General features: G+C 42.8%; 1 protein-coding gene across 1 annotated transcript in view; it reads left to right on the top strand.

Annotated features, from left to right (window-relative positions):
* The window catches only part of fat2 (FAT atypical cadherin 2), a 119,514-nt gene that overhangs the window by 70,569 nt on the left and 22,852 nt on the right, over positions 1-26,093 (top strand). The window contains exons 14-23 of the mRNA XM_030145411.1: positions 706-859; positions 1,425-1,658; positions 2,168-2,557; positions 10,594-10,805; positions 13,168-13,305; positions 13,520-13,663; positions 17,616-17,813; positions 20,395-20,995; positions 21,467-21,667; positions 23,718-23,875. Of these exons, the coding sequence (XP_030001271.1) occupies positions 706-859; positions 1,425-1,658; positions 2,168-2,557; positions 10,594-10,805; positions 13,168-13,305; positions 13,520-13,663; positions 17,616-17,813; positions 20,395-20,995; positions 21,467-21,667; positions 23,718-23,875 (2,430 nt within the window). The remainder of the gene's footprint in view (positions 1-705; positions 860-1,424; positions 1,659-2,167; positions 2,558-10,593; positions 10,806-13,167; positions 13,306-13,519; positions 13,664-17,615; positions 17,814-20,394; positions 20,996-21,466; positions 21,668-23,717; positions 23,876-26,093) is intronic.

The raw sequence follows: 26,093 nt of genomic DNA on the forward strand, positions 1-26,093 counted from the left end.
TGGTGTTGGAGCATTTCACAATAAAAGCACCTTCACTACCACAGCTGTTGGAACCTTTCATAATAAGAGCCCTTCATTAGAACCTTTCACAGTAAGAGCCCTTCATTAGAACCTTTCACAATGAAAACCCTTCACTATCACAGCTGTTGGAACTTTTCACAATAAGAGCCCTTCATTAGAACCTTTCACAATAAAAACCCTTCACTATCACAACTGTTGGAACCTTTCACAATAAAAGCCCTTCATTACCACAGCTGTTGGAACCTTTCACACATATATAGTACGTATAATAAAATAAAACATATACATCACAGTGAATAAACTCTGACATTTGAGGAAGTAGATGACATAATAAAAGTCCAATATATAACATAATTTCTGTTTTATAATGAAACTTCTACGTAGTGTGTTTCAAAGGTGTTATATGTATGTTTTTTATTAAACTGTGGTCATGTTTCAGTTCACACATAGATCATCTGTAGATCTGTGATCAGAAGGACAAACTCTTTCTGGGATTCATTCAAGTCATTGAATAGTTTTAAATCTGTTTAATTCAGTTGAATAAACCTTTAGTTCTATGAAGTTAAATGAATGATAAAATGATGAAACCTTCTTTCGTCTCTAACAGCTGATGGTGTTTTTATTCAGACTCACTGGTTCATTTCCTTTCGAACTGATGGAACTGGTGTTTGTGTTGGTTTTCAGCTGGTCTACACTGAGGTGCTGATGGAGAACTCTCCCTCCAGTATGTTCGTACTCAAAGTCTCCGCCTCTGACCCCGACGTGGGCGCCAACGGACAGATCTCCTACACCCTCCACGGCCCCGACGCAGACAAGTTCCACCTGGACCACCGCACAGGTAGGACGCCGCCCCACTGGGGTCAGGGCGCCACTGCTGGTAGCATCACATCTGCTCTTCCTCCTCTTTTCTCTTCCTCCTCTTCCCTCTTCCTTCTTTTCTCTTCCTCATTTTCCTCCTCTTCCTCCTCTTTTCTCTGCCTCCTCTTCCTCCTTTTTTCTCTTCCTCTTCTTTCTCCTCTTTTGTCTTCCTCCTCTTCCTCCTCTTTTGTCTCCCTTCTTTTCCTCCTCTTTTCCCCTTTTCTCTCTTCCTCGTCTTTTCTCTTCCTCTTTTGTCTTCCTCTTCTTTTCTCTTCCTCCTCTTCCTCTTCTTTTCTCTTCCTTCTCTTCCTCCTCTTTTCTCCTCTTCCCTCTTCCTCGTCTTTTCTCTTCCTCCTCTTCCTCCTCTTTTGTCTTCCTCCTCTTCCTCCTCCTTACTAAACTGTACTGTTGTCTTTGTGTTTGAAGTTTGTTTTCTGAGTCATAATATAAAAGTAAATGATGCAGATTCAGTAAAAAACACAGATAAAAACAGTAGAAGCAGAAGGTGTCCAGATGTGGTCATACTCACAGGTTTCATCCTCCAGGTGAGCTCTTCACTCTGGCCATCCTGGACCGGGAGAGGGAGGCGGAGTACATCCTGGTTGCCAAGGCGACGGATGGCGGGGGGCGGTCCTGTCAGGCCGACATCTTGCTGATGATCCAGGACATGAATGACAACCCGCCTCGCTTCTCATCCAGTCACTACGAGGTGACGGTGTTCGACAACACCACGGTGCGCACGCCCGTCGCCGTCATCTATGCCAAGGACCCCGACACCGGTAGGTGGAGCCACGCCCGGACTAGCCAATCACAGAGCAGAAGGCTGTGATTTCACTGCAGCAGTTTCTCCTGCTCTTAACATAAACACTGTCCTGTAACGTGGTGACCTTTGACCTTCATCGACTTGAGCTTTAATAGAAATGATCGTATTAACACTGATTATCAGCTGAGACACAGACCACGTCCAAACCAGACTCATGAGGACTAAGACGGTTCAGGTTGGGTTTAGGTTCCATTTTCCTGTTGATTTTAGTGATTGTTTTATTAATTTTTGGTCTTTTAGTTGATTTTAGTGTTTTATCCCACATTGTCCCACACAGACAGACTCTTGGTCATCATTGTCTCATATAAACCAGTTTTGCTTTTGAAAACAGGACCCAGTTCTGGTCTACTTAGTTTTGTTTTTAACGTCTCTGATCCAATCCGTGTCGTCCTGGTGTCATGTGACCTGGACCCTCCCCGTCGTCTCCGTGTCCCTGTTGACCCATCTCTCCCGTGTCGTCCTCAGGTATAAACTCAGAGGTGAAGTACTCCCTTCTGGCCGGAGACGGTGGATACTTCTCTCTGGATGAGTTCTCGGGGATCCTGCGTCTGGAGCGACCTCTGACCCCTGAGACCCCACCCACCTTTGAGCTGAAGGTGAAGGCGACGGACCGCGGCCTGCCTCGTCACCTCTACTCCGTTGCCACAGTGACGGTGGACGTGGTCTCTCTGGACGACTACCAGCCCGTCTTCCTGAGCTCTGAGTACACCGCCCAGCTCCCAGAATCCTCGGCGGTGGGGACGGAGGTTCTGAGCGTGTCCGCTCTGAGTCGAGACGGAGGAGGACCCGACCCTGTTCTGTACCGCATCATATCAGGAAACGACGACCGGAGGTTCCAGCTGGACTCGAGGACAGGTCAGAACTGTTGTAGTTTAAAGATCTAAACGTCCACCTTTAACCCTTAAAGACCCAAACGTCCACCTTTAACCCTTAAACACCCAAACGTCCACCTTTAACCCTTAAACACCCAAACGTCCACCTTTAACCCTTAAACACCCAAACGTCCACCTTTAACCCTTAAACACCCACACGTCCACCTTTAACCCTTAAACACCCAAACGTCCACCTTTAACCCTTAAAGACCCAAACGTCCACCTTTAACCCTTAAAGACCCAAACGTCCACCTTTAACCCTTAAAGACCCAAACGTCCACCTTTAACCCTTAAACACCCAAACGTCCACCTTTAACCCTTAAGGACCCAAACGTCCACCTTTAACCCTTAAAGACCCAAACGTCCACCTTTAACCCTTAAAGACCCAAACGTCCTCCTTTAACCTAAACCATCTACTGATCTAAACTGTTTAATACCTGTTGATCCACTAATCCTATCAGTCCATGTAAATAATTGGGTGGACCTGGGTTAGTTTTAGTCCAGACTGGCTGGTGGACCTGGGTTAGTTGTAGTCCTGGTTCACTTCAGTACTCAGTGCAGACACATGCATCATTTATGTTCAGCCTCAAACTGAACCCACGTCCACAGTTTCAGCTCCAGCTTCAGTTTCAGCCACATTAGTTTGTCCATGAGAACAGACGAACATGAAACACAGACTGAATCTACATGAAACCACAGCAGAACCACAGCAGATCCACATCAGAACTGATTGGTAACAGTGACGATGACAGGGTTGGATGATAATTTATGAACTTAATCATTTCGCTGAATAAAACTCCACATATTACCTGGTTTTATTAACTACAGCAGATTTTGTTTCCAGTGTTTCCAGTGGTCGTGTTGTACTGGTGGAGTCTGTAAATGGGTTCAGTCTTCATCCTTGGGCCGGTTGCTCCGTATGTGTCCACATGCATCATCTGTTGTGTTTTTTGCTGCAGATTCATGGCTTTAATTGTTTTTAATCAGCAGCTCCATGTGTTCTAATATCAGTACCAGGCCCTGGTGCGTCAGCTGATCTACTGGGAACTGAGTGAATATTCATCTCCTCCTGGTTTGTGCTGGTGGATTCTGGTTCTTTGTAGTTTGTGGAGGGTTCAGACTAAACAGCTGCATCATCTAACTTTACATCCCATAAACTAATGCTTGGTAACACGCTGCCATCTGTTCAGACCAAGGTTATTATTGTTAACGAAAACTAACGAAATGATGAAAACTAGAATTGTAAAAACATTTTTGTTAACTGAAATAAATAAAATCTATAATTAACAGAAAAAAACGATAACTAACTGAAACTGTATTGTGTGCTTACAAAACTAACTAAAACGTATAAAAATTATGGATAAAATTCCCTTTGTTTTCGTCTATGTCAAAGTTGGATTGATACAAAAGTGGTTTATTTCACTCTAGCAATTTTAGCTAGTGGCACCGTATGGTCCGTCACTTCTCGTCACTTGTGGTTTCCAGTCGTCTTCTCGTCCCCACTCTACCTGGAAACATGGAGACTAAATTTGGGAGAAAGCAACAGAGTCCTGTCTGTGATTTATGTGAATACAACGGCGAAGAAGAGAAAAGATGCAACAAAACTAAAATTAATACCAAATCTAAACTAAAACTAAGCATTTAGAAAAAAATTTAAACTAATAAAAACTAGCAAACCTGCTCTAAAAATGAATTAAATCTAACTGAATTAGAGAAAAAAAGTCAAAACTAAATAAAACTAAACTATAATGAAAAATCCAAAACTATTCTAACCTTGGTACAGACTGAACATGATCAGACATGGATCAGACTTAATTTATCCACAGTATCCACCATGTTCCACTGGACGGACAGTCACATGTATGACGTACACGTGGAATCTAGTTTTATTCTGTCAGATTTACCGCTGTGTTTCATGGAGCAGTCGGATGAAACTCACTGTTGTTTGATCGCCTCCTCATCGATCATAGAACGACGTGTGTTTGCTTCGTATCGATTGGTTTAATGCTGTTAATGTCATCTGTAAACGCCATAAGGCCGGCAGCATCCAGGTGTACGTTAAAGTCGCACTGGTTTGCGACGCCTCGGATGAAGCTAAAGGAGGTGGGACTCCATGACAGACGACAAAGTGGACGTGACACCGCGGCGCCGCTCGGATGCCTCTTTTACCGCCGCCGTAAATCGAGGTTGGACTCCACACGAGGATGACGGATGACGGGCGGTGGCGGCTGCGGCGGCGTACAGATTTATGGTTCCTGAAAGGTTAAAGTCATGGCTTCACTGAGCTGACAAACGCCACGGCGCTGCAGATATGTCAGCTGACGGCGCCCAGTCCACGTGTGCGCTGTGGATTATGGGTCACAGCTCCATCCATTTTAAACACTAGATTATGTCTGTCACTCAGCTTAATATATACTGTGCATCTCAATGGGGGGGTCGGTGGAGCAGAACGGAGGTTTACTCTGAGGACGGGGTCGATGGCAGAAGATATAAGACCGGGTAACGACCTGAGGAAGACGCACGCTGGAGGGATTTCACCTGAAATGTGGAACCAGAGGGTTTGTCTCCCTGTGGTCGATCCCTTCGACTGTTGGACTCAGATCAGACTCTGCTTTTCTGTCTTTTCAAAGGTTTTCGTACACAGGTCCTAGACACACCAGGAGTTCTGTCCATCCGTCCAAGAGTTTTGTCCAACACATTTCACGTTAAACTCTAAGGAAATATTGATGTTTCTCAAGTATATGGACAGAAGTATGTGGACACATTCTGTCTACAGCTGTCACATGACCTGTTCATGAGGATCAGACACACAAACATCAATATTTCCCTCTAGTTTCATGGTAGATTTTTCTTCCTCAGTCACATGTGATGACAGTAGATGGAAATTATTATTTACAGTCAGAGCAGAAAAATATTAGAGACATTTAGAGGAAGAACATTTAAAATCAGAGTCAGGGAGATAAAAACAAATTAATGTTGATACAAATTCAGTCTAAACCATCTGTGAATCATTTAATAAACAAAGATAATAATTGAACACAAACGAACCAATGCGCTGATATTTATCTCATAATATAAAACTATATTCTGACATTAGTCGTTGTTTTGGATCCCAGACCCCTGTTAGAAAAGAAATTTAGATTACATTAGATTAGATTAGGGATACTTTATTGATCCTGAAGGAAATTCAAGCATCCAGCAGCAGTAAACACACTAAATACATAAGGCACAGTAGTAACAAGAACAGTACACAAATGCAAATACAAATAGCAAATGAGAAACAGACTTCAGATGCAAAAACAACACAGAAGTGGACGGAGCTACAGAATAGGCAGACATTCACATCTGGCATCGGCTGAGATCTGCACCCTCAAACACCTGAATTCAATAGGTCCATATACTTTTGTCCATAGAGTGGATTTGGTAATAATAATAATAATAATGGTAATAATAATGGTCCACATGTCTATGAAGCTGCATATCTATCAGCATTAAAACACAATATTTCTGGACCAAAGTGACATAAGCTTTGGCTCAAACTCTGACTTGGACTGATTAGATGAACTGATCAGGTCTGGACAGGATGTGACAATGGCCTTTTCCTAAAGTTAAGGTCATGTTTTACTGCAAGTCAAATATCTGTCGCTGTTCTGATGTGATTCCCATTAAACACCAGTGTTGTTTTTACTGGTTTACATTTGTCTGAGGTTCAAAGCCTGGTTTGATAGTGAAGAAGTAAAACTGATTCATCTCCAGTGCATTTGTTTTGACCATGAATGAGTCAATATAAATGTAAATTTCACTAGAGCTGCATGATTCTGGCAAAAATGTGAATCACGATTCTTTTGCTTAGAATTGAGATCACGATTCTCTGGCACGATTTTTTTCACAAAATGTTTATTGCACCACTGTCAAGGAAAATGGGTTCTTTTACCTCTGATTCACATCTTTCATATCACTCTGCAGTAGTCCAGTCACTTATGCAGTGTTTGCTGTGGAATTGATCTGTTGGTGTGGCTGTGTGTAAATTGGTGGGGGGGGTGCACGCACGTTTCGGTCGGTGGTGGTGGTGGGGGCTCGGCCGCATGCGCGCAGTTTGGCGGGGGGGGCACGCGCGTGCGTTTCGTCCAGTTACCCACGCACATGCGTCGGTTTCCGTCCTACTTATACAATGGGGGTACGGGGCAGTGCGATCCGTGCCCCCACAGAAGTGAAAGTGAAGCTTTATGTTCATTTACCTTTTCCCTGCACTTATGGTCCCGGTTGCTAAGCGACGTCAGCTGATCTGGTATGGAATATGGAATATTTTTAACATAAAAATTTTTAGAGAGGGTGAGACTTTTGATTCTTGATTAAAGGCTGAGTTATCCTCACCGGCAAAGAAAAGAAAAGGAGGAGAAGAACAGCAGAAGAAGTGAAAATGAAAACACACTTGGATCTGGACGACAGAAAAGACCGACATTAAATTAACACAGATGCATGTGAACCTTAACTGGGCACGAGTTCAGGTGGGTGACTCACCACTACCACTGGGGTTTTCATCCATTTCACTCTCTTTACTGCAGACGTTCCTCTGCTGTCATTCACTCTTTCTTCACTCAACTCCAGCTGACAGCAGCAGGTCATGTGTTGGAAAGATGCTTTACCATTGGTTGAAGGAAGAGGTGGCAGCGGTTCTACGTTTGTGGGCATTTGTTTGTAATGTAGCCTGTAAAATACAATGCTTAACTCTTTCCCCGCCAGAGCATTTTCCAGTGAGTTGGTAGCCAGCGCCAGCCGTTTTGGTCATTTTCACTAATCTTTGGAGGCTCACTGAAAATGTTGTGTTAGGAGTATGTGAACACTGAATACATCAAAAGAAAGAACAGAACTTCAACTTTTAAACACAAAAAACTATTTTATTCTATCTTTATTCGTTCGTGAGATATAAACATTTGAATATTGGTCATTTTCAGGAAAAAACTGAATTTTGAGCAAAAAGCTGAGAAAATTGCATTTTTTTCAAAGATATTGATTTTCAAGAGAAAACTGATTTCCTATTTACATTTTTGACTCTTTCGTATTTACCAACAGTAACACTGTCTTCAAAATCACAAAATAAAATAATAATAACAGCAATAATAGTAACAAACAGCTCTAAGATATCCCATCATTCCACAAAATGTTAGGGGAATCCACACCAAACTTTAGACCAAACATCTTGTAAAGCACCAGGTTCCTTCTAAACTTTGCACATTTACATACATCAGTTATAAGTCTATCACATAGTAGTTTAGCTTTTGGATATAAACACCTCAATATTCCTCATTTTCAAGAAAAAAAGAAACAAATGCACTAAATACTGTAGATTTCTGGCCTTTGGCTGCACCAGGTCCTCCTGTTGGACCAGCTGCTGTGTTTGATCTGTAAATAATTCTATGGACATCTAGTTATTTATCTCTGTATGAATATATGTATTTATTTATTTCATACAAAAGCCAAATCCAAAAGTGTCTTCCATGTGTCCTGCTGACATTCTACAGCTGAATCTGTTCTGTGTCCTCAGTCTGAATCTGAACTCACTCTAACAGATGCAGACTAGCTTTCCTTTGTCTTGTCCTATGTCTGTGTGTCTGTCTTCTCCTTGAATGTCCCCTAGAAATGTCTCTTTTCTCTTCCTCCTGTCTGTCATTTTCTCCGTGTCACTCTGTGCCCCCGCCCCCCCCACCCGCACCTCCGTGTCGGACCTGAGCCGCTCCTTGTTTCCCGTGTTCCGTGTCCGTCTCCCTGACCTTCTATTTCTCCGTTCCTGTCTCTAAATGGTTCTTCTGTAGCTCCATCATATATTGAATTGTCAGACTCTGTCTCCATAATCATCTTTAAAGCTTTTGAAACTGTGCGCGGTTCCTGCAGTCTTCATTTCCTCATTCAGTGACTGCCGCTGGATGCGTTGCCATGGGATACGGAGACTCCAGTGCAAAAACATTAAACCCGGCCCGTCATTTTTCCGAAAAAGCTGCTTAATTGTTTGTTTTTGGACTAAGGAAAGTAATTCACATGATCCACAACACCTCCAACTACAGTATAACAGTGAAAACACGGATTGACGGAAAATCTCGTCATTGGCGGGGAAGCGTTGGGAAGCAATTGACGGAATATCTCGTCAATGGCGGGGAAAGAGTTAAGAATCGTCCGTGTTTAGAAATGAGATCGCATACATGTGTGAATTGAGATTGCAAACTTTTAACGATTAATTGTGCAGCCCTAGATTTCACTGCGGTTGGTCACGTATTTTTGTGAATTCCTTGTGTTTATTTTGTGACTTTTAAGGTGTAAAAGTTTTGGAGTCACTGGTATAATCGGTATCTGTGGATTAGTTTAACAGACTGTTGTAAAAGTGGCTCAAATATTCACTCAGACTGTTTTTACTCTGACTTTTAGCTGTTTTTACACCTGTGGTTTTTGTCCAACAGGTTGTATGAACTGAGTACCTTCAGCAGATGCAGCCTGACATTCATCATGTAGTGTTTTTGAAAATCCTCCTTCAGATCTTAACTCCATCTTAACGTTTGTAAACTGAAGTCCACTTAACTCCACGTCTGGTGCTTCTTTGTGTCCATTTTCCATCCGTCAGTCTGTGTTAAACCTTGGGTTCTGCTTTTACATCTGTAGTTTAGTATCTTTGAATAAATGAAGCCCTGAGTGACTCTTTAAACACAACCCAATCACCAGTTTGCTCATGTTTCTTGACTCCCACACCGGCTTTACCGCCTCCACCATGTGTCCAGGATACGGTTTAAGATTCAGGGCTTTCATCAACCTCAACACAGTGTGTAACATTACATCAGCGCTGCTCAAAACCCACTGAAATCAAAGAAAAAGTACACTTTATCTGCTGCTTCAGAACAGGTTGGATTCCCCTCATGAATTATCTGTGCAAACACCAGGGGATGAATCCAAGTCCATCTGATGGTCTACACTAGTACAGAATAAACAACACTCACCACATACATTCACATCAGACCTCTGTCTTCACAAATACAATATTCTGTTTCTTTCTGGATCATTTTTACCTGCAGACAAACAACAGCTTCTTCAGTGTTTTGAGTTTTGTTCACGCTTACATGTTTAAAATTATACATTTAACTGATGATACAAGAATAAAAGCTGAACAATCTGAAAAAAAAACAAGCTTTAAAGGGGTTCTGTATGGTACTGATGTTCCAACTCTGACCAGCAGGGGTCAGTCTGGAACCAGAACACACCTAGAACCAGAACCACCATGGAACCAACCCTATGGATCAGACTGGATCAGTCACTGAATAAAGGATCGAAGCCATAGTTTCATTTTATGGAATCATCACGTTTAATTAAAGTCAAAATCCCAGACACTTATTTTAACAGAAGATAAAAGAATACTGGGTCTGATAATGTTGACAGGTGTCAGCTGATAGTTTACATCATAGCTCTGTTAGCTTAGCTCTGTTAGCTTAACAGCCCTGACTAAAACAGCCCCAGTAAAACCACTAATCCCCTCTGTTTTCTGTTGGTGTGTGTCATTAATAACTGAACTAAAGATCTGTTTGAATCCAACAAACAAGGTCCGAACTGTTACAGTTTAATCTGAACCACGAATCAACAAACAGAAACTTAATAACAATAAGAACATCCCATAATACCTGTCTACCTTGATCCATCTCTGAATCCAACTGACCGGTGTATTAACGCTGACAACACTAATGCTGTGTTAACGCTAACGTTGTATTAACGCTAACGCTTCATCCATTTCCAGTTGAGTCCAGAGGAAACCACCAGAGTTTGAACTCTTCTGGTCTTAGAATCTAACAGTTGTTTCTTTATGGTTCTCATCCCATCTGGTTTAGCTTCATTATCATCTGTATGAAAACTTATCATGACAAACTGAAACACACAATCTTTATTTATGTTGACCTTTACATCATTAGTTCAGATTACAGACACACTGAGTTGTTGACCCCATTTCCCATCATCCTTCAATGCGTCTCCTTTGTGGTCCTCCAGGTCTTCTGACCCTCGTGGCTCCGTTGGATTTCGAAGTCACCCGTGAATACTACCTGTCGGTGGAGGGGAGTCGGGGGAAGTCGACGCTCACCGACATCACCACGGTCATCGTCAACGTGACCGACGTCAACGACAATGCGCCGGCGTTCGGCCAAGGCGACTACAGCGCTGAGGTGTCGGAGGACCTGACCCCCGGGAGTCTGGTGATGAAGGTCAGTACCAGCAGAACCTCAGAACCATGTGACTGAAGGTAGAGAAGGTAGTAAATGATCCGGATGGTCCAGGGGTTTAGCACCGACAGGACAAAGGGAAGGAAATACTCCAAAGGTGGTTTTAAGATGGACGGATGACCAATCGACAGAAAGACTGACTGACCAACTGAAAGACTGAATGACCGACTGACTGACTGACCGAACGACAAGACAACCGACTGGCCGACCGAACGACTAAACGACCGACTGACCAACCAAAAGACTGAACGACCGACTGACCAACAGAAAGACTGAACGACCGACTGACCGACCAAAAGACTGAACGACCGACTGACCGAACAACTAAACGACCGACTGACCAACCAAAAGACTGAACAACCGACTGACCGACTGAACAACTAAATGACACACTGACTGACCAAAAGACTGAACGACCAACTGAACGACTAAACGACTGACTGACTGACCAAAAGACTGAACGACTGAAAGACTGAATGACCAACAGACTGACCAAAAGACTGAACGACCGACTGACCAAGCAAATGACTGATTGACCGACTGACCAAGCAAGCAACTGACCAACCGACCGACTGACAGGATGTAAACTTCAGCTGTAATATTGTTAGTGAGAAGGTTCCAACTGTCATTTGAGTGTAAATCCATTTCTGAGCAGATGTCACAGAGGGGAGTCTGTGGTAACGGTCCAAACTGTTTTCTTCTGAGTAAAAGGAAAAAAATTAATAATCAGTGTAAAAATCATCACATCTGATTGGCTGAGGGGGAGGGGTGGAAGTGGGCGGAGCTTAGAGCAGCAGAATGCAGTCAGTGAGAGAGACATGGAACATTTGTATGACTTTTATCAGTGTTTTAGTGTTGAATTCTTGTCAATAATAGTATATGAAAGTGCTAGTGCTGTTTTACAGCGTTCTACTAGTTCAGCTACAATGGATCAACACATGGAAAATACAGGAAAGGTCATTTATGTAAACTCAAAAAGTTTAGTTATCAACATTTATTTATCCTTTATTCCATATAATATTGATAATTAATGGACTCATATTAATAGTTAAATTCTTCCTGAAAAAAGGTGCAAAAGAATCAGCAAAAAAAAACATTTTGTGACCCTTTTATTGTAAAACCAACATAAATGAGTCTGTTCTAATAAGCGTCATTAAAGGGTTAATGTTGAACATGTTCGTTCATCAGATATGTGATGATCTGGACCTGAATGACGCATTCACTGAACCTCAGAAAACACACACATGGACACACACATCACAGGTGAAACTAACCAACGTGTTTGGTTCATTCAAGGACATGATGGTGTCACTAGTGTTTTTGTGCGAGGGCATCTGTCATAAACCCATGAACACAACAGGTCACATGTCCGTTATTTCACGCCAACATCAACACAGCGTCCATCAGAGGATGGCAGGTGTGGATAATACACAAGTGGAAAAAAATAACAGATAAACCACGTGCACACACACACATACGATAAACGACAACATGTCAGCGGCGTCTGTCAGGCCGGCGGCGGAGATAACACGGCAATAACACAGCTCAGTGACCGCCGCCACCACCGCTCCAACAGACGCTAATCACACGCTTTCATTTCTGACATTTTCCCGTTGCCGTCAGCGTTTAACGGCGCCCAGTTTGAAGCCTTTCAAGCGTTTTCCCTGAACAGAAGGAGAAAAACGTCGAAAATGACAGGATTCGTTCCAACGGTGACGACAAAAGCCCCGACTTTAACCCGATCGTCCTCCTGATGAGACACTGAGACACCATGTGTCTTATGTCCTGTCAGAGAACTAATGTCAAACACATGAAAGGAGTAAAACAAATGGTCGTGAATGAAGGTTCGAACCTACAGAGTTCAGCATCACATCAGACCCAGACCCAGACTTTCATGACCCACGTCCGCTAGATCCACCTGCACACACTTCATTCACTGACTCATGGTCCAAACACCGTCTCCAAGGCTGTGTCCATGTTTCCATCTTTCTCTTGTGTGTGTTATCTGTTTAATACTGTATTTAAATCTGTTACTATTTTAATATGACAAGAATTCACATGTGTGATTATTATGGGTTTTATTATCATCATTGATGACCCACATTTGGGAAAAACAGACACGATAATGAAGATAGTCAGATATGACATTATTTTATCCCACAGCATTTACAGAAATAACACAGAACATGAAAGAAAGTAATAAAATATGAAAAAAATGAAATAATATAAAACGGAATATTCATAGTAAATATAAGATGGTATTAAACACATGTACATATTTACAGACCGGTGGGTTCATCCTCTGTCTGTTCACATTAAACCCTCCTCTTCCTGTTTCCTCCAGGTCTCCGCCTCTGACCGGGACGGGCCAATCAACAGCCTGCTGCGTTATTCCATCGTCAGCGGAGACGGACGTCAGCAGTTCCACATCCACCCACGGTCCGGAGAAATCAGCATCCGCACAGCGCTGGACCGGGAGGAGGTGGGTGTCCAGGGGTCCAAAACCAGGTCTAAAAGTTCCAAAGGGGGTCCACGGGTCCAGCACCAGGGCTAGTGGTTCTAAAGGGGGTCGACGGGTCCAAAACCAGGTCTAAAGGTTCTAAAGGGGGTCCACAGGTCCAACACCAGGGCTAGAGGTTCCTAAGGGGGTCTGTAAAGGTGTGTGTGACCCGGTCCGGTCTTGCCTGTCCCTCCAGGTCCCTCATTACTCCCTGACGGTCCAGGCAGCAGATGAAGGCGACCCCCCGCTGTCGTCCGCCGTCCTCGTCACCGTCAGTGTCACCGACGTCAACGACAACCCTCCGGTGTTCTCCCAGATCAGCCACACCCTGACCCTACAGGTACGAGTCCCGCCCACAGGTCACATGACCTTTAGTCACACCCACTCAGTGCTTTTACTGCAGTTTGATTCAGTTTCTGTCTCAGCTGATTTTCATTCAGATGAACTGACAGGTTTAAAGGGGTCATAGGTTAAAGGGGTCATGGGTTAAAGGGGTCACAGGTTAAAGGGGTCATGGGTCCAGTTTTTCAGGTTTAATGGATAAAACTTGGATTCATAGAAGATGAAAAGGGTTTTGAAAGAAACCTGACGCTGAGATCAGGGACATTTGTCCTATTTTTATTTATTTCCACTAAGGCAGTTTTCTGCTGGTTTCAGTCTGTCGTTTTCTGAACTAAACCTCCATCAGACACTGAGGCTTCATTCAGACTGCACCCATATGTGACCTGGATCTGATCTGTTACAGTCTGAACAGCACTAACACTACACCCAGACCACTTGCATTTGTGGTCCTAAATCTGACCCAGACCACTTTCATATGTGGTCCTAAATCTGACCCGGACCACTTTCATATGTGGTCTTAAATCTGACTCGGACCACTTTCATATGTGGTCCTAAGTCTGACCCAGACCACTTTCATATGTGGTCTTAAATCTGATACAGATCTGATATTTTCCAATGTGACTTCAGTCTGAACATCCAGGTCACATTTATCCGACCTTTACATCATGGAAATGCGACAAACGTCACAGTTCTGCATCCCAGGAGTGTCACTTCTGTAAACACAGTGTGTGTCTGCATGGTCTTGTATTCCATCAGGACCTCTTTAGTGCATGTGGGTCACTTCAGGGTCACATTCAGTTCAGACTCTAAACTGATAGAAGTCACATTTAATGTGGAATATGAACCATCACACAAAAAATCAGATTTCACCCATAAATCCGAATAGTGCATTAGACCTGCTGTGAGCGGAGCCTAAAAGTCCACTTAACAAACTGTCCTGGTTTTGGTGAAACTCCTGTGTGTCAGGGTGTTTTTTTGGAGTCTCCAGGGTCTGGACATTCAAATCTCTTGGACTCATTAAATGTGTCACATCAGAATCAGCTGTTGTCCACAGGGCGGGGCTCTGATGGACGTTGAATTGTCCGTCCTGAACTCTGATGGAGCTACAGGTCTGAGTGTCTTTCACCTCCTGGTGTTTTCTGTCTGTTCATGACCCAGAAAATGACAACGAAAAACTGTCACAGTGAGACAGATGAGCAGCTCCAGCAGAGGCCAAAGCACAGAGACCATGATGATGGATTGTAATGGATGGAGGATAAACAAGTGGACTGACCCTACATGGTCTGATGGGACCCCTGTAGGGGACACGGGCCTCAGGTTGAACCACCCAACGCCTGGAGCTTTGACACACAACAGTGGAGCGACAGAACAATCCAAGATCCACATGGAGAACCCAAACGTCTGCTTATCAGCGTCCACAGATAACCTCTGGAGCCCCAGAGGCAGCGGCGATGGCAGCGACGGCGTTCATGTGTGAAATGTGACGAGTCGATGGAAAAGTCTGAACAGCCGCGTTTGTCTGTTTTCTACATGTTGTCCTCAGATTCACAGCAGAACATCCTCATGTGGCCTCAGTTTGTTTCATTTACATCAAAATAAACTCTGAAGCTGCAGAAGGACCACGGACAGTTGGACCACATTACGTTCCAGGAGGTCTAGGGTACTGACACCAGAACGAAAAAGATGATGCTGGGTGAAAAATGGAAAATGGTAAAGTGTGAAGACTAAACACCAGTGTGGAGAGCAGGTGGATTTAATGAGAAAAGGTTCTTAACTGTAGAGAAATGACTGAAAAACGGACAAATGTTTGGTTCATAAAAATGAACTGAAACTAATGCAAAATGAAGCTGGAACGCTGCAGCAGAGGACCATCAGCTGACCATCAGGTGACCATCAGCTGACCATTAGGTGACCATCAGATGACCATTAGATGTGGACCATCAGCTGACCATCAGCATCAAAGCTCAAACATCAGCCGCTTTTTCAACCTGGGTCTAATTACAGATGTTAATGAGAAAGTTTGGATGGCGTTAATCTGAGTTTCTGTCAGAAAGAAACACAAAGAACAAGAAAGTTCCAGAAGAACATAGACAGAACTGATTATGAGTCGAGTTACTGTTGTAAAAGACAATGAACGTGCAGCATTTCATCAAAACATGAGGACAACAATCAACAAAATATACAAAAAATACTAATGAAATGAACAAAGTAATCAATGAAGTGAACAAACCAAAGAAAAGTAAGCATCAAAAAGATGGTCAAATAAAACAGCAAAATCCACAAAATCAATAAAAACATGAGCAAAAAAGGAAACAACAGAATAAACTGAACAAATTAACCAAAAAAAACTTACAAAATACTCAATAAACTGAAGAAAAATGAACAAAATCAGGGAAAGACAAAGTACGCAAAAAAAAAAAAAAAAAAAAAATCAATCGCATGAACAATAAAATGCACAAAACATTCAGCTTCAAGTCAATAAATGATACAACAAAATGAGAAATGAACAAAATAATCAAGAAAAATATTTTTTTTAAATGAAGATGATTCACAAAATTAACAAAATATTTACCATCGTTGACATAGGAAACAGCTAAAAATAAATGATGAAATAATGGATAAAATGAACAAATGAATACAATAAACAATTAAATGGACTAAAACTAATAAAATTATGGATAAAATGTGGTAAATTGAATAAAAATCCAGATATCATGACGATACTGTTGACCTAAATGTCGTCAAACTTCGGTCTCGTTCATCAGGTGGATTTTGCTGAGACTCGTCTTCATCAAAGTCTGACATTTGACTTTACGACTGAACATCTGCCGCCGCGTCGATGGCTTTTTTTATGTCAGCGTTTCATTGGATCAGCATGTTTAGTCATGTGACTAAACAGATAATTCATGCCGGAGCCTGATTTAATCCAGTGAAGTGGAGGTTATTGTGGACATTCAACCACGTTCTACATGTCAGAGGAGTGTTACAGAAGAGCATGAAGTTATTATTCAGGTTCACAACGACATTTATCTGTAAAAACATTGATTTATTGTCATGTTGCATTCACTCACACATATGGCTTCATATTATGGCATATTCAGGGACTAAAATAAATCAACTCAAGTAAACTCAGTCAACTCAAGGAAGAAAAGGGAAAAAACTCTGAACAAATGAAATGAACAAAACCTTCAATATTGTCAGAAAAAAGGTGGTACATGAAGTCATAAATGTGTCAGAAAAGCCTGTGAAAAACACAACTCCATGTCTGATTAAAATCCAGGTCACATCTGGGGAAGGCCATCGGTCAAGTTTTCAAAAAATATGAATAACTTTGTGCTTAAAAGATAAATAAAAGTAGATACTAGAAAAGCACTCGTAGAGCACAGACCTCCACCAAGGCAGATCAGTGACCCCCCCCCCCCCCCCCAAAACCACCACCAAAATTTAATCATTTGTTCCTTGTGCCAGTATCAACATTTCCTGAAATTTTCATCCAAATCCGTTCTTCACTTTTTAAATTATCTTGCACACAGACAGACAGACAAACCAACACCAGCAAAAACAGAACCTCCTTGGCGGAGGTTAAAAAACAGTCACATGACCAAAGTGTGTCCTATAAAAGTATGTTCTAAGAAGAGACCAATACGACCTGGTTTCCTCAGACCCTCTGGAGTCTGGATTTAAAACTCTGAGTCCCCTTTGGTTTCAGCTCAGATGGTCTGAAAGGAACCAGGACAGGACTCAGTGAGATGTCAGAGCCTGGAAAGAGTCTGTAAAGAGTCTAAAGACTACAAATAATCTGTACAAACTACAAATAATCCGTAAAGACTACAGATGATCTGTACAAACTACAAATAATCCGTAAAGACTACAAATAATATGTAAAAATTACAAATAATCTGTAAACGCTACGCATAATCTGTAATAATAATCTGTTCGTCCTTGTTCAGGAAGGGGAGTCGGTTGGCAGTGGCGTCCTCCAGCTCGTGGTGTCAGACAAGGACACGCCCAAAAACGGGCCGCCGTTCTCCTTCCACATTGTCAGCGGTAACGAAGATCGGCGTTTCCATGTTGACCAGGGCGGTCTCCTGTCACTGTCGGCACCGCTCAGGAAGAAGCAAAAAGACCAGCATCAGCTCAAGATACAGGTGAGAAGGCTCACTTTATATACATACACTTATATATATTTTATATTTTTAAAAGAAACTGCATATACTCCTGTATGCAGATGATAGTGGACTGTATGGATAAAAACCAAACCAAACTGAGGAAAATAACTAACCTCAGTAACTGGTCCAGATGGTCTCTTTTGGGTCCCTATAGCTGGTCCACAAGCCCAGATAAAGGAGGACGGTTGGAACTGGGGACGTTAAACTAAACTGGAATAGTTAATTTGGAGTTCTAAACATATTTAGGCTGTTTTTATTCTCACTTTTTGTCTCTAATCCAGTGTTATTCCTCTGTCCTACATCATTCATTCCAGTTACATGAACATTTATTGTTATGTAAATTAGGTGATAATGTCATTTCTTGACTTTGAGGACAGATAATAGATACTTTAATCCTGAGGAGTTGGAAACACTGTTCAAACCCTTTTCCCTTTCTCTGCTCCACATGCTCATATGAGGTGTGTTTTTCCTGGGCTTGTCTCCGTGTGTGTAATGTCCTGGCTGTAAAGTGGACCAGTGTCCCCTCATGTCCTGGCTGTAAAGCGGACCAGTGTCCCCTCATGTTCTGGCTGTAAAGTGGACCAGTGTCCCCTCATGTCCTGGCTGTAAAGCGGACCAGTGTCCCCTCATGTTCTGGCTGTAAAGCAGACCGGTGTCCCTTCATATGTCCTGGCTGTAAAGCGGACCGGTGTCCCCTCGTATGTCCTGGCTGTAAAGCGGACCGGTGTCCCCTCGTATGTCCTGGTTGTAAAGCGGACCGGTGTCCCCTCGTATGTCCTGGTTGTAAAGCGGACCGGTGTCCCCTCGTATGTCCTGGCTGTAAAGCGGACCGGTGTCCCCTCGTATGTCCTGGCTGTAAAGCGGACCGGTGTCCCCTCGTATGTCCTGGTTGTAAAGGGGACCGGTGTCCCCTCACATGTCCTGGCTGTAAAGCGGACCGGTGTCCCCTCGTATGTCCTGGCTGTAAAGCGGACCGGTGTCCCCTCGTATGTCCCGGCTGTAAAGCGGACCGGTGTCCCCTCGTATGTCCTGGCTGTAAAGCGGACCGGTGTCCCCTCGTATGTCCTGGCTATAAAGCGGACCGGTGTCCCCTCATATGTCCTGGCTATAAAGCGGACCGGTGTCCCCTCATATGTAGACGGACGTGGACTCAGAGTCCTTTCAGAGGCTGAGTGAGCAGCTTCATCCCTGGGGGACTTCATAGTCCCCCATCAGCATCCAAACGCTGACTGGACACTTTCAGCGTCTCCGTCATCGTCGCTACAGTCGTCGTTAACTTTACAGATTCATAAACCTGTTAAACTGACGCCGTCCGTGGTTCTACTGGAGAACACTGACGTTCTAATGGATGAACTGATCAGAACTGACAGTTTAACAGGAGTCATGTGAGTCCAGCGGGTCCTGCAGTGGTTTCCAGGCTGTTTGTGTGTTTATGAATATGTAAAAGATGGGTTTGTTTGTTGGAAAGTGCTGATGGGAAATATTTTGGACTGAATCGCTGCATTTTTCATTTGGCCTGTTCCCCTGCCAGGAACCGTTCTCAGCCTCTCGTTTCCTTCTGTTTAATAAAAACATTGAAATTCCTCGTTTGCGCCGTTTTCGGTCTCATGGGAAACAAACCGTTCAAGAAAAGAAATAATTAGAGTCCAAACGCGCTTTTCAGTAACAGCAGTGATAAGGCCAAAGAAGTCCAAGGGAAACGGAAACGAGCAGAGGTTTAATGAAGCGTGTCTTTGTTCACAGGTGAGAACTGAACAAACAACCTGGAGATGTGTTTTAACTTGATCATTATGGGACAGAGAGGCGCCATGTGTCGACATTTAACAAGATCAAACCTGTTTTCAGTGAAAATCTATTATCAGTAAACTGGAAAAAGTGTTTGGAAAATAATCCAAATTTAACCAGTTATTTCACTAAAATAAGGTCCTTTATCATCATTTTAATGTTTTTCATTTTATACCAAACAGCAAATGACATTTATCAAGAAAAACTGATCCAAATTAGATGCATTATTGAAAAAAATAGAATAAGATCGTAACATATAAAGATGAAACCAACAGAAGTTTACATTTTACTCATTACTGTTAAATATTAAAATGTGTAAGAACAAAACCTAAATGATTTTTCAGGTTAAAAGAAGAAATTGTTGGTTTGAAATCTCTATAGATACATCCCATAATAGAATCTGTATTAATTTATGAGCTGTTGACTTCTGCAGATGAGTAAACATTATATAATTTTGTAAATATATTAATATTGTCTCCTCATCACTTTATTTCATAATTTATTAGAATTTACAGATGCAGGAGTTTGCATCTGCATTTAGTACAGGATGAAACAACATAAACAACATTAAGAGACAACATAAACAACACTATGAAACAACATAAACAACAATAAGAGACAACGTAAACAACACTATGAAACAACATTATTATTTATGTTTATGTTGGTTCTGTATTATTGTTTATGTTGTTTCATGTCATTGTTTATGTTGGTTTCATAAACACCAGTGTAAACGAACCTCTGTGACTGACATGTGCTGTGACTCCGCCCCCAGGTGACGGACAGCGGCCTTCCTCCTCTCTCCTCCATCTGCGTGGTCAACATCAACGTGACGGAGCAGAGTAAGTATCCTCCGTCCGTGGTCCCCTTGGAGGTCTTCATCACCACCACTGGGGACCTGTTTGCGAACCGGGTCATCGGTAAACTCCACGCCTCGGACCAGGACCTACAGGACATCTTGACCTACAAACTGGTCTCTGAAAACCCGGACCGGGGCAGGTTCTCCATAGACCTGGCGGACGGAAAGATCTGGGCCGACGAGAAGCTGGACCAGGGCTCGTACTCGCTGAACGTGAGCGTGACGGACGGGAAGTTCAGCGTGTGGACGGGGGTCAAAGTGCACGTGTGGGCGGCGGACCAGAGGGCGCTGGACTCAGGCCTGACGCTGCAGCTGGTGGGGCTGTCTGCGGAGGAGTTCCTGGGGGACCACTGGAGGGGCCTCCAGCGCAGCCTGAGCCAGGCCCTAGACCTGCCCCGACAGGACCTGCACCTGGCCAGCCTGCAGAGGCTCCCGGGGGCCCAGGTCCTGGAGGCCCTGCTGGTCTGGAGGCCCCAGAAGCATCCGGTCCAGCCTCTGCCCACCAGCAGGATGGCAGGTAACGAAGACGCAGACACAGGTTTATGGGAATATGGAGCGTGTACGCAAGTACGAAACCAATAAAACAACCAAATAAACCAAAGTCTGGAGTCCAACATTATGAGGCTGGAAGTAAAAGAGTGTAAAAGAGGAGAAGAAGTGTGTGTGCTGAGTCTGAAAGGGTGTAGTCACATGATTAATACCATAAGGAAAACACAGGCCCAGTGTTTGCATGATGTTTAAAAGTCCTGGATGTTTGACAGTCGACTGATCTGTTCTTTACATCAGCTTTAACTAGTGACAAACAGCAGAATGAAAGGACACGTTTAAGGGGACAACTCAGATCCTTAAAGTCCACTTTAAAACATCAGCATCACACGTCCAGAGGTCACATGTCCCATTGTCACATGTCCACAGACATTTACAGGTGCATGTCTTCGTTTTCATAATATGTTGATTTGGTGGAAGTGACCTCTGACCTCTGGTGCAGGTATCATGGCGGACCTGGAGGACTCTCTAGGTCTCAGTATCCTGAGGGTGAGTCATAACGGGTGTCTGGGACCGGGCTGTCCACCACGAGGCTGCAGGAACGCCGTCCGCCTGACGGGGGACACGCTGAGTCACTTCACCACCGCCAGAGCCGGATACATCACCCCCCAACACCGCTGGGAGAGTGTGTGCCCCTGCAACGGTAAAGCACACCTGTCCACCTGTCTGTCTGTCTGTCCACCTGTCTGTCTGTCTGTCTTCCAGCTGTATCATGTCACTGGGAGGTGCTCCTTCTCCTGTTGCATTCTGGGATATGTAGTTGTGTTTACGGTGGACCCTCAGGGTTCTCCTTTGGATTGGTGCGTTGTGGTGGTGTTTGGAGTCGTTCCCTAACCGTGGATCTTCTGCACAGATGAGGCCTCCATCTTCATTCTGCTGTGTTAATGTCATGAAGACGCCGTAGAAATAGGGGACCTTTTAGAACCAGACCAACCTCCATGTGGGTCAGATTAAATCCTCATATTTTCAGGGGTTTGGTGAAAACATTCCAGGACCTTCAAAACTCACAGATCTGTAGAGTTCATCTGTTCATCTCATTGAAGACGTCGTTTGTGTTCAACCTCAGTCCACATGTGAAGGTGTTGGTCTTCAGACGTTGGTGTTTTCATTCCAGAGGATTAGAGCTGCACCAACGTAACAGAAGTCAGGACTTAAACCCATTATCAGTTTGGTCTTCTCCCCAGAACATCCTCCAACTATTTTATCATCTTCTATTTCGTCTACGCTGGTGACTGTGGTCTTTGACGTTTTGTGATAACCAGGTGTCCTCAGATTTCAGGACAAAATAAACTGAACTAAAGAGAGCGAAGATGTGAGAGAAGAACCAGACTGACAGGTTACGATCATCAGCAAACCTGAAGAAGCCCTCCTCAGCTGAAGATGTGGAGAAATGAAGACAAAATACACCCTGACATGTTCAGCCTGAGTCCAGAGGCGTCCCTTCGACTCCCTCCCCTTACAGTCCGGTCCAGATCAGTCGGGTCAGGGTTCATTTCAGACTAGTTTTGACCAATCAGGGACAGTTCAGTTCTGAGAGTTTTCGAGGCGAACGTCTCCACAGGCCTCATTAAACTGTAATCTGAACACAGACACTCATTGTCTTCTTCTTCTTCTTTTTCTTCTTCCTCTTCTTTTTCCTCTTCTTCCTCCTCTTTTTCATCTTTTTTGTCCTCTTCTTTTTTTTCTTCTTCTTCCTCTCATTCTTCTTCTTCTTCTCCAGCTTTAACTTCTGCCAAATCCATTTTTTTTCTCCTTCAGGCTTTTGTCAGTTTTGTTTTTTTGAGCTTTTGGCTTTTTTTCGTTTCAAAGATGAAACGGTTGTGGTTAAAGTTCATGTTGTTCATTGAACGTGAGGGTTTGACTGCGTTTCATCTTCAGCCTCAGCCGTCGTTTTTGCTTTAAAGTGAAGGTGGGAACGCCGCCTCCAGAATCCATGATTAGTTTTAGCTTCATGCTCTGCAGGTTGGATCGAAAAAAGGTTAATGTGGTTGAAATTATGATGAAGGAATGTGGTTCCTTTAAGTCCAGTCCCTGATGTTTCACCTGTTAACTTTAAAAAGTCTGAATGAAACAGAAGAGGCTGATAGTCAGACCAGGCTTTTCCATCTGTCAACAGGAGTTTATGTCATTTAAGTTTTTAATCACATTTTTAATTTGAAAAAAAAAGACCTTAACAGACTCAGTGAAGGTCATCAACAAGCAAGAAATGAATAAGTGAATGAATACATGAAAATAATATTTTAAATCCAATCAGAGATGACATTTATGTCTGAGTGTAGAATAAATAAAACACAGTTAAAATGAAATAAACATAAATAAATACATAAACTTCTACTACAGAGTAAACACGGACAAAGCAAAGTTTAACTCCATAAAAAACCCAAAGTCCCTGCAGGTCGTTAAATCGGTTGTAATTTAGTCCAAATGATGCATTCGCCGTCATTCATCTGACGTCTGAAAACAAGGAAACGCACAGAGTAGGAGTCACATGATCCTCAGGACAAAACACTGAATTTGACGTGTCTGTTCTATTAGATGTACTACCACCTTTTTTACCCATCATCCTTCAGTTCATCAGGTGGAACATGTGGCTCCTGCTTTGACGTCAGTCCGTGAACAGTGGAACATGAAAACAGACGACACTGAAGGTTCCATGGTTCATCCACTGAGTCCATGTGTGCTTGTGTTTTCAGAGTCAGCTGTTCGCTTTGATGGGAAATCCTACCTGAAGTTCCTCCACCGTCTGGACGAGGACACCCAGGACTTCAAAGTGTCCCTCAGCTTCAGGACTTTCCAGGGAGACGGACTCCTCATGTTGTCCAACGGCTCCTCAGACTGGGGACGTCTGCAGGTAGAAAACACACACTATCATAAGCACAAACAGCCTCCGCTTTGACCTTTTATGTTCCACACATATATTGGATCTGAACAGAACCAGACTTGGACGGTACCGACAACAAACCTGGACCTTAAACAGACTTCTGTAGGTCAGGACTTCATAGTGGTTCTTCTAGGTTCAGCAGGAAGAATGATGACCTAGGTCAGTGAGAACTGACACATGTAGGTTCTGACTGTTCGCCAACATTAAAGGAGTTCTGTATGGTACTGATGCACAGGCCAGTCTGGTACCAGAACACACTCAGAACCAGAACCACCATGGAACCGACCCTATGGATCCACAGACTGGACCAGTCACTGAATAAAGGATCAAACTCACAGACGCTTATTTTAACAGCAGATAAAAGAACACTGGGTCTGATAATGTAGGCGTGTGTCAGCTGATAGTTTACATCACAGGTGTCAAATACGCGGCCCGGGGCCCAAAACCGGCCCACCAAAGGTTCCAATCTAGCCCGCGGGATGAATTTGCAAAGTGCAAGATAGGGCATCAAACTCAAAAATAATATCACAATAACCTATAAATAATAACGACACCATTTTTTTCTCTTTGATTTAGAGCAAAAAACATTAAATTATGAAAATGTTTACATTAACAAACTATCCTTTAACAATAAAATGTGAATAACCTAAACAAATATGAACAACCTGAAATGTCTAAAGAAAATTAAGCACAATTTTAACTATTTTCTGCCTATTACTAAATGTTTTGTGCCTTTGCAGATCTGATCTGTAATGCACATCTATAAATGATAAGTCGAGGCATAATATTGATGAAATTGTACTTATATTTCTTAACAAATTTCATTTTTTTCAGGTAATCCACATCCTTTTTGTTTGGATAGTTTGTAAACGTAAATATTGGCGTAATTGAATGTTATTTTTTGCACTAAAACAATTTGGAATTGTTATTATTTATTGGCTATCATTCTATTATTTTACTGGTCCGGCCCACTTTAGATTAAATCAGGCTGGATGTGGACCCCAGAAGAAAATGAGTTTGACACCCCTGGTTTACTTTATAGCTCTGTTAGCTTAGCTCTGTTTTTAGACTAAAACAGCCCCAGTAAAACCACTAATCCCCTCTGTTAGCTTAGCTCTGTTAGCTTAGCTCTGTTTTCTGTTGGTTTGTGTCGTCAGCAACTGAACTAAAGATCTGTTTGAATCTAACAAACATGGTCAGAACTGTCACAGTTTAGTCTGAACCACTGATCAACCCACAGAAATTTAGCAACGATAAGAACATCCCATAAACCTGTTTACCTTCATCCACCTCTGAATCCAACTGTATTAACGCTGACATTTCCAGCTGAGTCCAGAGGAAACGCCCACTGGAGTTTGGAGTTATTTAATAAAAGAGTGTTAAATAATAGTAAATAAAATATAAACAAAAAAGAAAAACAGAAAAACAAAAACTAACCTCTGCCATACCTGCATTTGAATAAATACCTAAAAATATCAATACAGTATTGTGAAATGAATTATCGCGATATATTGGAGAACCCATATTTTCTTACACCCTTACTCGTTACTCTTCTATCTCCTTCTAAATTCTAAAGTGATTGGGTTTCCTGGTGTTTCCACACATACCCACACATGTTTGGTTTAAACTCTTCTTCTTGTCTTGTTCTAACATCCATCAACATCTGTTTGTTTTGGTCATGTGACTCTAGTTGGACTCAAAGGTCTTTCCATTACAGTTTTGTGTCATATACCAATTTAACTGTGAAAAACCACCTCTAACAACAACTAGAGTTTGGGTGAAACTGTTGTTTTTTCCATTAGACAAATTTTTGTGTGCATTTAAATTCACACAGTTTGAGGGTCGATGGAAAAGAGACTAGTGACTGTTTATGGACGTTGGAGCTGACGGTGCCTTGTACGTCCATGTCTTTATAAGGTGGACATGGAGCTGGTTTGGTCCATGTTTAGAAGCTCCGTGGTCACATGTCCTCAGATGTGGATGGAGGACAAACACAGTTCGTTCTGTTCACCGCAGACGTTAAATGTCATATCAGATTAATCCATCCTATAGACCCCAGTGGAAATACATCTGAGTGTTAGTGTAAATGTGTGTGTCTGCTCCGGTGAGGCGCTGCTGCTCAGATTAAACCTGTTGTAATGTTCACATTCTGTTAGTTTACTGATGTTGTCCCTGACTGAATCTGAGC

The sequence above is a fragment of the Sphaeramia orbicularis genome, chromosome 10 (assembly GCF_902148855.1).
Source record: "Sphaeramia orbicularis chromosome 10, fSphaOr1.1, whole genome shotgun sequence".
Classification (NCBI taxonomy): Eukaryota; Metazoa; Chordata; class Actinopteri; order Kurtiformes; family Apogonidae; genus Sphaeramia; species Sphaeramia orbicularis.